This window comes from Thunnus maccoyii, chromosome 17 (assembly GCF_910596095.1).
Source record: "Thunnus maccoyii chromosome 17, fThuMac1.1, whole genome shotgun sequence".
NCBI classification, from domain to species: Eukaryota; Metazoa; Chordata; class Actinopteri; order Scombriformes; family Scombridae; genus Thunnus; species Thunnus maccoyii.
This window is the reverse complement of record NC_056549.1, coordinates 22299396-22314755: the sequence shown is the minus strand read 5'-3', so window position 1 is coordinate 22314755 and position 15360 is coordinate 22299396. Positions and strand designations below refer to the sequence as shown.

At 40.3% G+C, this 15360-nt stretch overlaps 1 protein-coding gene across 2 annotated transcripts in view; it reads left to right on the top strand.

Moving 5' to 3' along the window:
• Window positions 1–15360, top strand: part of sipa1l1 (signal-induced proliferation-associated 1 like 1) — a 97413-nt gene that overhangs the window by 65180 nt on the left and 16873 nt on the right. For both annotated transcript variants that reach the window (XM_042390326.1, XM_042390325.1), the window contains exons 11-14: window positions 1007–1110; window positions 1779–1936; window positions 12176–12755; window positions 15170–15268. In XM_042390326.1, the coding sequence (XP_042246260.1) occupies window positions 1007–1110; window positions 1779–1936; window positions 12176–12755; window positions 15170–15268 (941 nt within the window). The remainder of the gene's footprint in view (window positions 1–1006; window positions 1111–1778; window positions 1937–12175; window positions 12756–15169; window positions 15269–15360) is intronic.

Genomic DNA, 15360 nt, shown 5'->3' with positions numbered 1-15360 from the left:
TTGGCTTTGGTAATCCTCCCGGTTTTCAAAATGTCAAGGTGCATAGAAGTTGCACCCACATCTTTCAAGACCCATTTTATCCATGTGGAGTGGTTATAAATAAGGTCTCAGATGATTGAAACATCTTATCTTTAAAGACTTTTGTTCCTAGAACCTCTGTAAACCTCAGTCTCAGTCTACTTTAATCCCTATGGCTCCCTCTCAGTGTTTCTCCTGTCTCTTCTCCCTGCACTGCCTTAAATACAAAGGTTCATTTAATTTCAAATATGTGACAGATGGCCTCTGGTGTCAGATTATTCTGTTGGGGTATAGATTCCAATTCACTGTGTGTTTTTTACCAGGGGCCTCTTTTCTGACCATATCTGTGTTTTTTTTGTAGACAAGATTGATTCCCACCTTATGTGTGCCTCCTCTTTGTACCTTTTCTTAGCCTATTTGAGATATGTTACTCCTTACTTTCCTTATACCAATTAAGTTATCCCCCAAAATGCTTTGTGAGGTAAAAACTCTCCCAGTCACTTTTTGTACGACATGTAATACAACCTTCCGTAGCCTCTAGTAAATTACATACAGCCATACAAAGCACTCCCTGTACAATGAGTGTAATTAATTGAGGTAATCTAGCTGCGTTAAGTATGGCCTTTAAAACACCTTGTGACTGTTTTGTTCTCTGAAAAGAGTGCATCGATAGACTGTGGAGGTGGTTATTAGCATTCAGTGGTCAGAGTCTGTTAAGTGCTGAGGGAACACCGACTGTCATCTGATCAACAATTGTGGCAGAGGATGAAGTGAAACATAAAGATGTTTGGTTATAATTGTTCAGAGCACAAAGTTATTTACAGTGGAGAAAATGTATTAGTTCTGTTCCAATTGTGAAAAGGTTTCCCCATTTTTTGTGGTTTCACAACTAAGGACTATAAAACAAAGGAAAAGGAAAGATGCAGTACAGTAAAGGAAAATGTTAATTTTCTGAAGCATGTCAAATTATCATCTGTGTCTCTTTCAGCGGACTCAACGGGCACCCACTCCCTATACACCACTTACAAGGATTATGAGATCATGTTCCATGTGTCCACTATGCTGCCCTATACACCCAACAATAAACAGCAGGTAAGTTAATCAAGTACCTTTTGATTTATGTCATACTCACAAATCAACATTGAAATCTTTGTGTTCAATAGTATTTTGCTTTTTTTAATGATTGAGTCAAGACATCAAGACCTATAGGACACATGGAGGGTAAATATAACCAGCGCACATTTTCAGCTATTTATATCTATATGCTTAGAACTGCGAGTGTGTCAGTCTAGCACCAGTCTAGACTGTTTGGTTATCTCACACATTAGCCTTGCGCATCTGGAATCCAACTATGGAAGAGCCATACTTAAGAATTGACGCTATCATAAAAAACGCAGATATAGTTCTAGTTGGGACTTTTCTATTAAAACTGTTTATTTCATGCAATTCAGTTCATTTGATCCCATGGTTATTTCACTCATTTCTGGATAATGTGCTCACTAAACTGTTTCTTATTGTTCATGGTACAATGTACATTTTAATCTAATTTTGTTTAAAGTTGAACTCTGTCAATTTACTAAACTTTACATTGTTTTGTCTGTATTTTCTGAATTGTAAATTCTGTATTTACATAGAATATTTTTTGTAAGCTGGTTTGTCAATGGATTTATGTGCTGGAGTTTGTTGCTTTCATAGCCTTCAGCATGTAAGCCGCTTAATATCTAACCCCAGTTTCTACTGCTGTTCTTGAACTTTTCCAGCTACTGCGGAAGCGTCACATCGGGAATGATATCGTCACGATTGTGTTCCAGGAACCAGGGGCACTCCCCTTCACCCCCAAAAACATTCGCTCACACTTCCAGCATGTCTTTGTGATTGTGCGGGCACACAACCCCTGTTCTGAGAACAGCTCTTACAGGTGAGCATTAAAACCACATTTATTTATTCAATTCAATTCAATTCAATTTCATTTATATAGCGCCAAATCACAACAAAACTCATCTCGGGGCACTTTTCACATAGAGCAGGTCTAGACCGTACTCTTTCATTTACAGAGACTCAACATTCCCCCATGAGCAAACACTTGGCGACAGTGGCAGGGAAAAACTCCCCTTTAACGGGAAGAAACCTCAAGCAGAGCCCAGCTCTTGGTGGGCGGCCATCTGCATTGTGTTTATATAGTATGTAGTTCAGTTTACTAGAGTTAGCTAACCAAGTTTAACCTACAGGGATTATTTACTTGTGCAAGAAATGTGGTGTCAAATAATATCATGTTAGAAGATTTTGAGCACAAAAAGACACAGAAAATCCAATAATTTAGTCCAAATGTTTTGCAGAAGAGTGTGTGTGATAGAAAAACAGAATGAAAGAATACCCATTACCAGAACCATTATTCAACTGGAAGGGTTGGCAATCACCAAACAGCGGAATTTACTGGTTAAAGCTGATTGAAGTGGTAAAATGGAATTAGAATCTCATATTCAGGCCAGTGCTGTACATGCATTATGAATAAGTCTAAATAGATGATTCAGACTTTTGGTTTACATATGGTATGATTTTACCCCATGAATCACTTTCCATAACTGCTGAAACAATATTATCTTTTGCCTCAAAAAGTTGTACATCTCTCGTTGCCTTTGTACTCCCATTACTCCATCATAGAGTAGGCTGTGAGTGTTGAGAGCCCTCTCTACAGCTCACGATTCATTACCACATTCTCAGAGATGTGTAATATGAATTGCAATGTGCCAGCATGGAGTCATTTTTAAGAAATAATGAACATTCTGCCTTTCTTCTATTTCCTGTTTGAAACTTTTCAGCTGTGAAGGACATTTCACTCTCTTTTTATTTCTTCCCCTGTCTTGTTATCTAGGTTTCTGTTGTTCTCTTATCTTGCTCTCTATGACTCTTCATCCCTCTCCCACTAATGGGTGTTTTAATTGCTGTCTGAGCACATTGTGTGAGGTCTTAATTGTCCCCCATGGGGCTACTTCGTTACTGAGCAACAACACACACACGAACAAAGAGCCCAACAAAGGAGTGATCGTAGTGCAAATACTATTTACACGTACCCTCTGTGATTCACAAAGGAAAATTAAATTTTCTGAAGTGAAAAACTAATTTCATACAAACTATAAAGGTGAAACATGAGGTCTCGGAGGTGAATTATGATTCATAGTCACCACAGGGAATTCGGCTATGAGTCATAATGTATTCAGGGGTACAAACTTGTCACCTTACTGCGAAATGCGCCGTTTTGAATCCAAAATAGATAATTTGTGCGATTAGTGTAGATAGAGGGGTGTGGGGGGTCAAACATCAGAATTTGACATGATGGAATAACAACGGTAAGATACGTAGTATTGTTGTTGAATGTTCAACAACAATACTACTAATACAACAATACTAATGTTCATTGAAACGAGTTAACAAACGACGGATAGATAACTAACGGTTTGCTACAACGTTAGTCCTGTGCTTGGCAAGTTCATGTTTTTCACATTATTCTTAAGAGAAAATAACATGCAGATAGACGTTTAATTGTGTCCCGTGGGCTGTAGGCCTCACTGTTGACATGTGCACTGAACAGGCAGTCACCTACATTATGACTGTGGGTGGTTATGTACAGTATATACAGCCTGTTCAGATGTACTGTAGTGAGTGAAATACATGTTGTATTTAAGACTAAAATAAATATATAATTTGTAGGTACAGTGGGTATTATAGTGTTCCAACGTGAATGTAAAACAGGTTACCCCAGTCTCCCCACAGCAGACCTCAGTCTGACTGGTTTAATATAAAATAATCTGCAGACCTGCAGATTTACATGATGGAGTGATGTGTGTGTTTACTGTAGCTGATGTTTGTCCAGCTGCTGGAAACCGCTGCTCAGCTGGAACAGACGCACAAATACTTTATCGGTCCATTTTCTGCCATGCTAGTTGCTAGTGCTAATGCTAGTGTAGCATTAGCAGGAGCTGAACTCCATGGAATTTCTACAACTTTATGAATCAGAGTTCATCAACACGACACAGTGAGCAGATGGACGAACACTGTGACTTTTTTCTTCCTCGCAAGGCAGGGAGGTGCGTTTCACAGTTTGTGTGGCCCTTATGGCCGGTCACCAAACACACCTGTAACTCTATCTCATGAAAAAGTAAGAGGCTTTACCTGGTCGCACAACTACGTACTATAGCAAATCTACAGAACATTTTCTGACACATCTGGCATGTCCCCCTTATGTTTTTTTTGTCATGAAATTATGCAAATTAGGCATACTGATTAAATAAGTCAGAACAAACATAGCAATTTCAGGTGTGTTGTCTTCCCTTAATCTTATGTGTATAATAATACTTAATTAATAAAAAACATTTCATAGATTGAAAATGGCATTGAAATGACAAAAAAGAAAAAGGTAATAGAAAAGTTGTTCAAAAGCATCTTCTTCCCATAAAACACTATTGATGTAGAGTATTTAAAGTTGATGGCTGCATTAGAGAACACAGTTAAGAGCTGAATGGTGCTGCAATCTCATAATTTTACATACTGTGTTAATTATGTTATTTGTTTAGCAGGCGTCAAGTTATGTAACCTGTAACATGTTTAACAAATTGCAGATGGGGAATATGACTTGGGGCTGCGGCTTGAAAAGAATTTCAGTCAAAAGATTTGTTTTGCTTTAATCCCTCTCTCTCCTCTCTCACTCTCTCTCTCTCTCTCTCTCTCTCTCTCTCTCTCTCTCTCTCTCCCCCCCCCCCCCCCCCTCCCTCCATCAAAATATAACATAAGCTATGTTTTCCATTTTATTTGTCAGTCGTTGTGCATATTGTGTTTTTGCTTTGTTTGATGAACTTTATTGAATAGTGGATGCAATGCACTTTAATACAATTTTGGACCTGGCTCTGCTCTCTCTTGACTGTGTGCCCTGAACTCATGTCCCCCTGACATTACTTTTGTAGCAGTAAGATTACATTATTGGGTGAGGTTTCCCTATATCGTCATGCTAAAATTGACTGTAAATCCATATTTTATAAAAAAAAAAAAAAAAAAATCTTCCCGGGAGGGCATGCCCCTGGACCCTAGAGGGTTTGCATCTTTGTCACCTTTTTCACCCCTGATGAGTTTTTACCCCTGTGTATTATATAAGGATGACCCAAATGCTTTGAAGCTTCGATGTATGTTATTCTTTTTTTAAGGTCCTCTATAAGCGTCACAGAACATTTGCATACAGGGCAGGGAAATACAGCACAATTCATTTCCTTTGTAGTATGGCTCCGTACACCAACAGGCTTCAACTTTGGTGGTCAGTTGGGTGTAGCTACAAGAGAGATTTTATCAGTTCCTTCAGATTTGATTAGATCACTCAAAGTTGGCCTGGCTTAGTGAAGACAGAGCTGTAACGAGATATGGAGCTGTGGAGGGCTATTGGCCTCCATCCACCCACACCTTCCTCATCCGTGTTGTTAGATCAGGAGATGAAGGACGAGGAGAAATGACTAAATTAGACCAGGACTACATTTGTTTGGAAATGTAAACAAAGGTTTTGCCAACTGACATCCAAATTCACACCACCTACCATGATGTCGCTCTGCTAGCTACTATAAGCTGACAGTCAAGTGCAGTTTTCTACGGCTGCAACTAATGATTATTTTCATCATTGAGTAATCTGCCGATTGTTGTCTCCATTAATCAGTAATTGTTTTGTCTATAAAATGTCAGAAAATGGTTTAAAAAAAAAAAATTTACACAAATTTATAATTTATCAGAGACTGTGGTGACATCTTTAAATGTCTGAGCAACAGACCAAAAACCAAACTAATATTTAATTATCATGTTAATTAACACTGAAAACATCAAATCATATCCTCACATTTCAGAAGCTGCAAGCAGCAAAAAATGGCATATAAGAGAGGGATTATGAAAAAGTAAAATAGTATTTACCAAATACCAATAGATACCACAATTGCCACACACCAATATTTTGTGTTTCACCTAATGCTATTAGTATCTAGTATAATTAAAAGTAATTGCTTGTTATTTCCAACTAATTTGAAAACTACTGTCATACAGTCACATCTTGATGGCTGTAGTCCAAATGGATGCGATCTATCTATCTAATCTATCCTATATCAAGTAAACAAAGCCGAAGACATTATGGCACTGCTGACAGAGATACTGACCAGCTGACAAAAAGTAAGGGTGCTTTAATTTAAAGGAACACATAAGCATGGTATCATTGTCGTCAGACACTTCTATATATTTATATGACTCTTTTATGTCTTTTAAAATGGTTTATTTGTGTTCATTTCCCCGTAGCAAAAATGTGACAGTTCACAGATGTCTTCATTGATAAATGCGTTCATAATGATAGTAAATTATTAGCCAATGCAGTTCTTTTTTCACCACATATACATCAAGACAGTTATGTCACTATTACACCAGACACACTAGCATTAGGTAGTATGAAGTGATAGTGATTGAATGACTGAGCTGAATATGACCCCTAAGAATATGTTTGGTATAGTGTGAAAAGTCAATCACTCTCTTACATGGGTTAATTCTTCATTTTGAATTATGACAATGATCTTGATCTTGATCTTTTACTTCAGCTCTCAATGTTGAGAGCACATTGTGGTATACACCTTCGCCAAAGAAGCCACTCAGTAAACCCAACTGTAAATAGTGTGTAACATAAACGATTTATGCTTTGAGGACTAGTTGTGACAAGTAGACAAAAACATATTATATGTACCTTCCCCACATCCAAGCATACACACACACACACACACCTATGAGCCACCCACTCCAATAGGTATTGACATGCTCTTTTTCTTGCCCTGGCTCAGTGGGCAGTAGGTCATGGATACTGGAAGAGCGGAGCTGCCCACACACTGGATATTTATAAGACCACAAATCACTGAAACCACAGGAATGTGCTCTTTCATTTCTACTGCCAAACCTCCTGCCACGAGGATCACACAGCAGCCACACAGCCTAGCAGTCCCTTCTGCGCTAAATTGTCCTTTCCCTCTCTCTCACCCTCAACCTCTTTTCGAGATTAAAGAGATTTTATTTGTCACATATATATACAAGTACGTATTAAACATAATTATAAAGTAAACAGTGCGGATAAGGCGGCAACAGTATTTAAATGGCAGTAGTGTAAAGTATAGTATGATATACGTACGTTAATGTCCTTGGGTATATTGTCCTTCAAGAGTTTATTGTTCATTGTTCTTGGCTCTGATTGCCAATGGGAAGAAACTCTTCCTCCGTCTCTCAGTGTGGGATTTGTGGCTGTGCAGGCGTTTGCCTGATAGCAGCCACACAAACAGTCCATTGCTGGAGTGATTGTGGTCCTCTTCTATCCTCCTGGCTCTTCTTACGAACCTCTTGTTGTATAAGCTCTGCAGGGAGGGGAGCGCAGTACCCATAGTCCGCTCAGCTGATTTTACAGTCCTCTGCAAGGCCATCCTGTCCTGTGAGGAGCTGTTCCCATACCAGGCGGTTAGGCTTCCCGTCCTGCATTGGGTCGGGTACCCGTGACCCGCAAAAAAAGTGTTTTGCAGGTGGTATTTTGTCTTAATTTTATTTCTGGTTGTGGTTCTGGGTAAAAAAAAAAAGAACATGTGGGTTAGATCGTGGGTGTTGGATAAATATATTTATATTAAATATATTAAAATAAAGCTAAATTAATAATAATTCAATTTAATGTTTTAATCCTCTGACCTCTGCACTGCATCAATCCTTTCTGGTCCTTTCCAAATCTGCTCTGTCTTCTGCGCCACCTGGAATATGAGAGCCGCTTCAATCAGGTGCGTTACTAACAGACACGGTAGCTGTGGAGATGTGCTGTGCAGTATTATGATAATAAGCAAAAAATATTCATTTAAATTGTATTTCCTGAACTACCTTAGTTTTAGATCACTATGAGATGTTTCCATTGCACTTGGTTATTAGCTATAGGATATGTGGTTTTGGTCGGGCTGTGGATCTTGTTTCAACGAGAAGGGTTGGGTTGCCATATGTGCAGGTAGCAGGGCGGGTACGGTATTGCGCGTTGCAGGTGCAGGGGCAGGTCTTGGAAATCAGACCCATGCAGGACTCTGCATCAGGAAGCTCTGCACTGCAGCAGATAGCAGGATAGCAAAGGATAGCAGGACTTTCTGTGAGACCTCGAGTATCCTCAGCTCTCTGAGGTGATACAGGTGCTGTCTTGCCTTTAGTGTCACAGTATCAATATATGTAGTCTGTAGTCCTCGGTAATATGCACGCTGAAGTACTTAAAGCTGCCCACCCTCTCCACTGGGGTCCCGCTGATTTGCAGTGGGGTATAAGACCTCTGTCGTTTCCTGTCATAGTCCGCAATCAGCTCCTTAGTTTTACTGATGTTCAGGGAGAGGCGGTTGGCCTGGCACCACTGCGACAGGCCTGCCAACTCCTCCTCATCATCATTTGAGATCTGGTCCACTACAACTGTGTCGTAAGCAAACTCTATGATGGTGTTGGAGCTTTGTTCAGCCATGCGGTCGTGTGTGTATAAGGAGTACAGCGGAGGGCTCAGCATGCAACCTTGGGGGAGCTGTAATGATGAGGGTGAGAGGGTAACCTTAACCCTGAAGCATGTGGGGACCAAGGACTGGGCCAGACAGAGGTTGAAGATGTTTGGGAACACTGGAGCCAGGACATAAGCGCAGGACTTGAGAACCTGCCCGGAGATGTCACCCGGACCAGCTGCTTTATCAGTGTTGACCTGCTTCAGTGCACTCTTGATCTTGTAGGCGAGAGAGTTTTCCTCTCCCGGTGATGTGCTGACAGTTGGGCCAACGCTAGCATTGTTAGCCTTGAAACAAGCATAGAAGATATTCAATGTCGGTACTCACTATTGGTCTGTTCTTATAGTACATTCTAGTCTGCAGACCTTGCCACATGCACCTGGACTCATGTTGCTGGAACTGCAATTCCACTCTGTCCTTGTAATGTAGCTCTCTTTTTTTCTCATTCAGTTATTTTTTCATGCTCATCTTGTCTTGTTCTCACTCTGTCTTTTATAGCTCTCTTTCTCTCCCCATCACTTCTCCCTGTCCTCTATGAGTCACAGGTCTTTGGTTGACTGACTCACAGGTGTTTGAGATCAGTACAAGTGCTTTTAGAGCTCCAGCGTAATGTATTGAGTGATGTTTGTAGTGATGGAAAAGAATAAGAATAAAAGGTCTCATTTTATTTTTATCATTTGTTCAGCCTGCCTATAATCACTTTAGCTGCTCCTCTCTGAAATGTCCTGCATGATTCATTTGTCATCTGCAGAAATAAAGGCGAAAATTGCTTCGTGATTCTGTCACTTACTTTGGGTATGGGCTGTCAGAGATTGATTATACGCAAGTAACAATTGTAATACGAATGGTGCAAGGTGAAAGCTAGTTAAAGGGGCAGTTCTGGGTCATTTTCAATCCAGACCAATAGAATCTTATCAAACACTAATCTAACTTGATGTAGTGTTCTAAGTACTTCTAGTTTTCAGGGAGAGCTGCTCTACACAATGTAGCCGGACCAAGGTGAACCTGAAATCACCAAAACATGCAGTTTGCAACACATGTACTGCAATGACACCTGCTTACATCTGTTTTTCAAATGATCAATAGCCTGAAATTTCTTTGTAGTATATTTCCCTATTAAATGTAATTTAAATAGCACAAAGAGGCAAAGGTAGGACATGTTGGTACTTTTATACATCAAATACAATTTCATGTATAAACTTCAGATTAGGGAAAGACATTCATATCAACCTGTTCATCTAATTACTAGTAAATATCAGATTTTTTTAGGGCTCCAATTTGTCCCAATTGGGAAACAAGTCTGTGTCAAGGAACAATCAGTGCATCTCCCAATTACTGTCCAAGGTATAAAAGATCAAAATTGTTTCTGACATTCATACTAACAGAATCAACAATTTGTACTCACTGCATCAAGTTTCTGGTGCTTGATTTTAAAGTCATAAATAAAAGCTTCTCAGATATCCAAGGAAGTATGGTTTTCAACCTCCAGGGATAAAATACTCTTCTTCCACTTTTTTTTTGAATATGACATAAATGTGGTAGAAATCCAGCACAGTAAACAAGGCAATGCTTTATGCGCTGGCTCGTTTACTTGCTAAAATGTATCAGATAAACTATAAACTGACAGTTTGATGCCGTTTTTATACAACTCTTTGAATCATTTTCATCATGTAAATAGCTGCGGGGACATTAATGTCAGCATGTTTGTATGCACTGACACCTAAACACTACCTTCTACTCTATTTCTTCTTCTCTACAGTTTTTGTCCATTAGAGTTCAGTACATGTGCTACTTTGGGAAATGCAATCAACATTTTGACATTCTAGCTGTTGCCAACTATTAAATTAATTGCTAACTACTTTGATAATGATTTTGAGTCATCACATTTGAGAAAGAGAAATTCTATGATAGTAAACTGAATATGTTTGGGTCGTGGACTGTTGGTCGGGACAAAAGAAGACGTTTGATGTGATCAACATTTTTCACCATTTTCTGACATTTATAGACCAAACAATTAATCAATAAATCGAGAAAATAATCAACAGATTAATCGATAATGAAAGTAATCTTTAGTTTCTGCCTTAGTTCTTGCACTAGGAGGATATTCCCAGTGTTCATTTGTCAGCACCGTACTATAAAAATGTGTTCACTATCCAAGGTAATTTCATCCACAGAAATGTTTCCTCTCTTATCTCCGTCTGTCACAAACAAAGAAAGGTGGGAAATGAGGTGTCAACAATTTGACGGTTAGTATAATTGAACACCACACGTCTCCAGTGAAGACAGGGTGTCTCTGAGATATGTTTAGAAATATGTCGGTGACATATTGACTTTACTTGCTTATTAGACAAAGCGATTTAATCCTGGTGTCAACATGTGTGCTGATGCGTGTCAGCAGGGAAGTGTGTGGGATGAGGGCTCCAACTTCCACTGTTCCACTCTTGTCAGCTGGCAATTATCACCTGAGAGAGGATCTGTGATTGAGTGCATTCGGTCACAAAGAAGTTGAGACTAGAACAGGTGACCCATCTATAGACACAGTGCTCTTTTGGTCATGTGAAAGGCCATTTCAGAGTGCTGCAAGTGCTCTGCTTTATTCAGCTGCTGCAGACATAGAGACATTCCACGAGGCAGGTTGAAAGTCTGTTTGTCCCTTGCAAAGGAAAAATGCAGTTTTTTTACTCTAAGTAGTCATTCCCCTATCTTTTCAGAGTCTCCCACACAGTCTTCCTTTCTCAGCCACATTTTTCTTCTCTCTTGCTCTGTGTTTTCTCGGGCTTTGGGCAGGAGATTTGGAATAGCAGTCTCCCCTCATCCTCCTCTCCTTCCTCTTCACTGCTGCCCAGCTGAGTTCCTGACATACCAGACAAGGCAAACAGCCTCAGATGGCAATTCCAGGGACTTAATGAAAGGAAAAAGGAGACAAGGAGAGGGGAGGTGGAGAGCAGTTAAAACAGGGAGGGATAGGATATCGATATTAACTTTGTGTTAAAAGGAAAAGGCAGCAAATACAGTGTCCACACAATGGTATTGTTTTTGGTAGTTTTAATGAACCAGTATTTAGATGGATATCTTGGTTAAGATAGTTAAGATGGCCTTTTGGCTTCTCAAATGAGAGCATGCAAGACTAATTTGAAGCAGACAATATCAGAAACCAAAGAGATTATCTTAAGAAGAGGAGAAAGGTGGAGACAGGAACTTTTTCTGCTGTCTTTAGCACTTTCACCAGTCAAGAATTTTGCCTTTTTTCTGCGTTCCCATACTTGAGTGAGCAAACAGCATGAGGCTTAATATCAAACATTAAATCTTTTGCAGAATCTGGAATCACTTTTTAAAAAAACATTTAAACCTTCACGGCATAAATACTTAAAGCGTTGGATGTGACATTTCCAGTTGATTTACTGTGTAATAAAGCACTTAATCTAATCTAATCTAGCCTAAAGATCTGTTTTGTCTGAACAAAACACCCACACTAAATTTGCTAAATAGTTGGCCAATACGGCCAATACAACAGATTTGTTAACCATCAACTCTGCCCTTCTTTCCTCCCATTTTTCATCCTTTCCTCATTTTCTCTTCCTTGTTTGCTCCTCCCCATGCAGTGTCGCAGTCACTCGTTCCAAAGACGTGCCTTCATTTGGACCCCCAATCCCAGAGGATGTGACCTTCCCCAAGTCTTCTGTGTTCCGGGACTTCTTGCTGGCTAAAGTCATCAATGCGGAAAATGCTGCCCACAAGTCTCACAAGTTCTGTGCCATGGCCACCCGAACACGGCAGGAGTACCTGCGTGACCTGGCTGAGCGGCACACCACCAGCACGCCCATTGACCCCTCTGGAAAGTTCCCTTTTATCTCATTGGCCCACAAGAAAAAAGAGAAGAGCCGGCCATATGGAGGAGCAGAGCTGCGCAGCCTGGGCGCAGTGTCCTGGCCAGTCCACGCTGAGGATCACGGGACCGGAGGGGAACTAGAGGCGCTTCTGGCCATCTCAAACGACTTTCTCATCCTCTTGGACCAGGAAGCAAAGGCTGTGGTGTTCAACTGTGCCACTAAGGACGTGATTGGCTGGACACTGAGCAGCCCTGCATCTTTACGGATTTTCTACGAGCGGGGAGAAAGTGTGTCCTTGAGGAGTATCAGTAATAACACTGAGGATTTCAAAGAGGTGGTCAAACGTCTGGAGGTGAGAAGATACACAAACTAGGACATTACACACATGGATGATAAAATTAGCAAACCTGACCTCACTTATAACAAGATTAATTAGTAATTATTTGCCATATTGTCATAATATTATCAATCACTGACATTTGCTGGTCTGACTGCCCTCTTCCGTCAGAGCTGAAGGCATGGCAACTACACGTTCAAAATCAAATTAGGTCAGTTGGGGCCCAATTCATTTACCAGAGGAATGACATACCGTAGTTTGTATCAACAATAATTATTTTTGGTCCCTGTTACCAACTGGGTTACACTGCAGGTTCTGCAAAATTAAAGCATACTCCATGTGGTTGTTGGAGGACTCTAGACCAAAGAAAGGCTAAAGGTGACAAACATTCATTCGTGTAGAGAAAAGTGGTAGTAACTCAATCAATGGACTAAAATGCTGTTGGCTGCCATTGATTATTTACCTGGCCAACTCACACAGCCTCTCCTATGATTCACTGTTCTGTCAGTCTGCCAGAATGACAACATTTCTGTGTCTACATGCCAAAGCTGCTGTCTCATTACTGGTCTTGGCTTATTGAGAGAGTTTCAGAAACACCTCTGGACAACATACTCCTAATGGCTCATACACCTACACATACAGTGAAGTGGTGCTAGCTCTTCCTTAGCTGTTTCCATGGAAACTGGTTTTAAAAAAAGGTGTTTTCTTATGTAATCATCAGTGCTTTAGAAAGCATTCATTTCCCCAGCCTCTCCCTACCTTCAAACTGTGTGTGTGTGTGTGTGTGTGTGTGAGTGTGAGTGAGAGAGAGAGAGAGAGAGAGATGGTTTTTATCATGTATTTATGTAACCTGGATTGAGTCCAGCATCTTTGATTTGCACACAAGCATACAATCATACTTGAACACACACACACACACACATCGTTATTTGGCTCAGTGCTCAGAAGTGGATCACTTTCATGTTGCATTTTATGTATCTAACGTTAATCTTCAATCATTTGGACTACCTCGGTGCCAGAGAGGGGAAGGGAAGTGGCCTTGGGCCACCCGTTTTTTGGAGCTCGTCTCTCTCTCTCTCCCTCTGCGTGTCTCTGTTTCTGTCTCTTTCATTTGCGCTCTCTTTTCTCTCTCATTTTTTTCTTTTATCATTCCCTTTTTCTTGTACTCTCTTCTTCTTCCACTCCCACGCACACATTCAGAAACATCAGAGAGCATCATAACAATTCCTATCAGGTGCCAGTCTGCAGCATGGTTTATTCACGCTTCACAGGGAAGCGTGAATAAACCATGGCTTCTGTAGAGGTTTTGCTAAGGCCCCGTTCAGATAGAAAAATGCAAGGCGCACCGGAGCCACCAGGCGTGTCACTAGAGGGAGAGAGAGGGATCAGTTGCTGCAGAGGACAGTAAAAAAAAAAGTCTGGAATGAGGATTGATTTAACCGGATCCTGTGTCATCTCATCTGTTGCCCTTTGCAATTTGATGGGCTGTTTCTCCTTAAAAATTCAACTATTTTGAAAAAAGAAGGGTGGCCTCTTTGCAGTGTTCACCCACCCTGCCTGAACTTTAAGAGTTGCGTCCTTCCATGAAAAAATATGAAGTTGAAAAGCGCTTCCTCTAAGAGACGCATCTCTGTGTGAACACGGCCTAAAGTGTCACAGCAAGAGATACACCTGCTTTCATTTCTGTTATCTGTCGTGTGTGTGTGTGTGTGTGTGAGAGAGAGAGAGAGAGAGAGAGAGAGAGCAAGAGAAGGCATGTGCACACATCTCTAGTGCAAGGTGTACCACTTGTGCTGAAGCACTAATTCATCGTTATTTATGACCATAAATCCTAGAGATCTTCAGGATCACTTTAGTTGAAGAAGACATTTTAAAAAGAGGAAGCATGTGTACATACAGTATGAACTGAACATGTGTACATGTCTATTCTCCTTGCACATATATGCAGACCTACACTTTTCCAGACTTATTGATTCAATGCAGAAGTTTTGAAGTAGCAAGCCTAATTTACTGGCATTTTATCTGAAAAATCTACTTTTGATTCACTTTCATCCAACCTTAGAAACAGATAATCTCAGTAATTGTCAGAGCGTTGTGGAAATTGTCTGAAAACACTAAACACACATATCAAATAATACACAAAACACTGCTGAGTGTTCTATTAAGTCTTTCCAAACAGCACCTGATTCTATACATAGAAATAGTGTTTTGTGTTCTTGCAAATGTCACTGAAGATGTGGAAGATAAATATGTTGATTAAAATGCTTCTTGATTTGACTCTTTCCTTTTTCTCTCTCTCTCCTCTTCTGTTCACTTCTTCTCTTCACTATTTGACTCATTTGCTCTTTTTTTTTATAATTTCCTTTCCCATCATTGTTGTAACTCCTCTGTTCTTTCTCTCTGCATCTCTCTGCTCTCTCTATGTTCAGTTCTTGACTAAGGGATGTGAGACATCGGAGATGACGCTTCGTCGAAACGGCCTCGGGCAGCTCGGCTTCCACGTGAATTACGAAGGCATTGTGGCTGAGGTATCTGTATATAACTCTGAAAATATACTCAAAAATTGTCTTGCTGCTGTGTATTGCCTTTCAAAGTTGACCGTCGAATAACAGATTTTTAT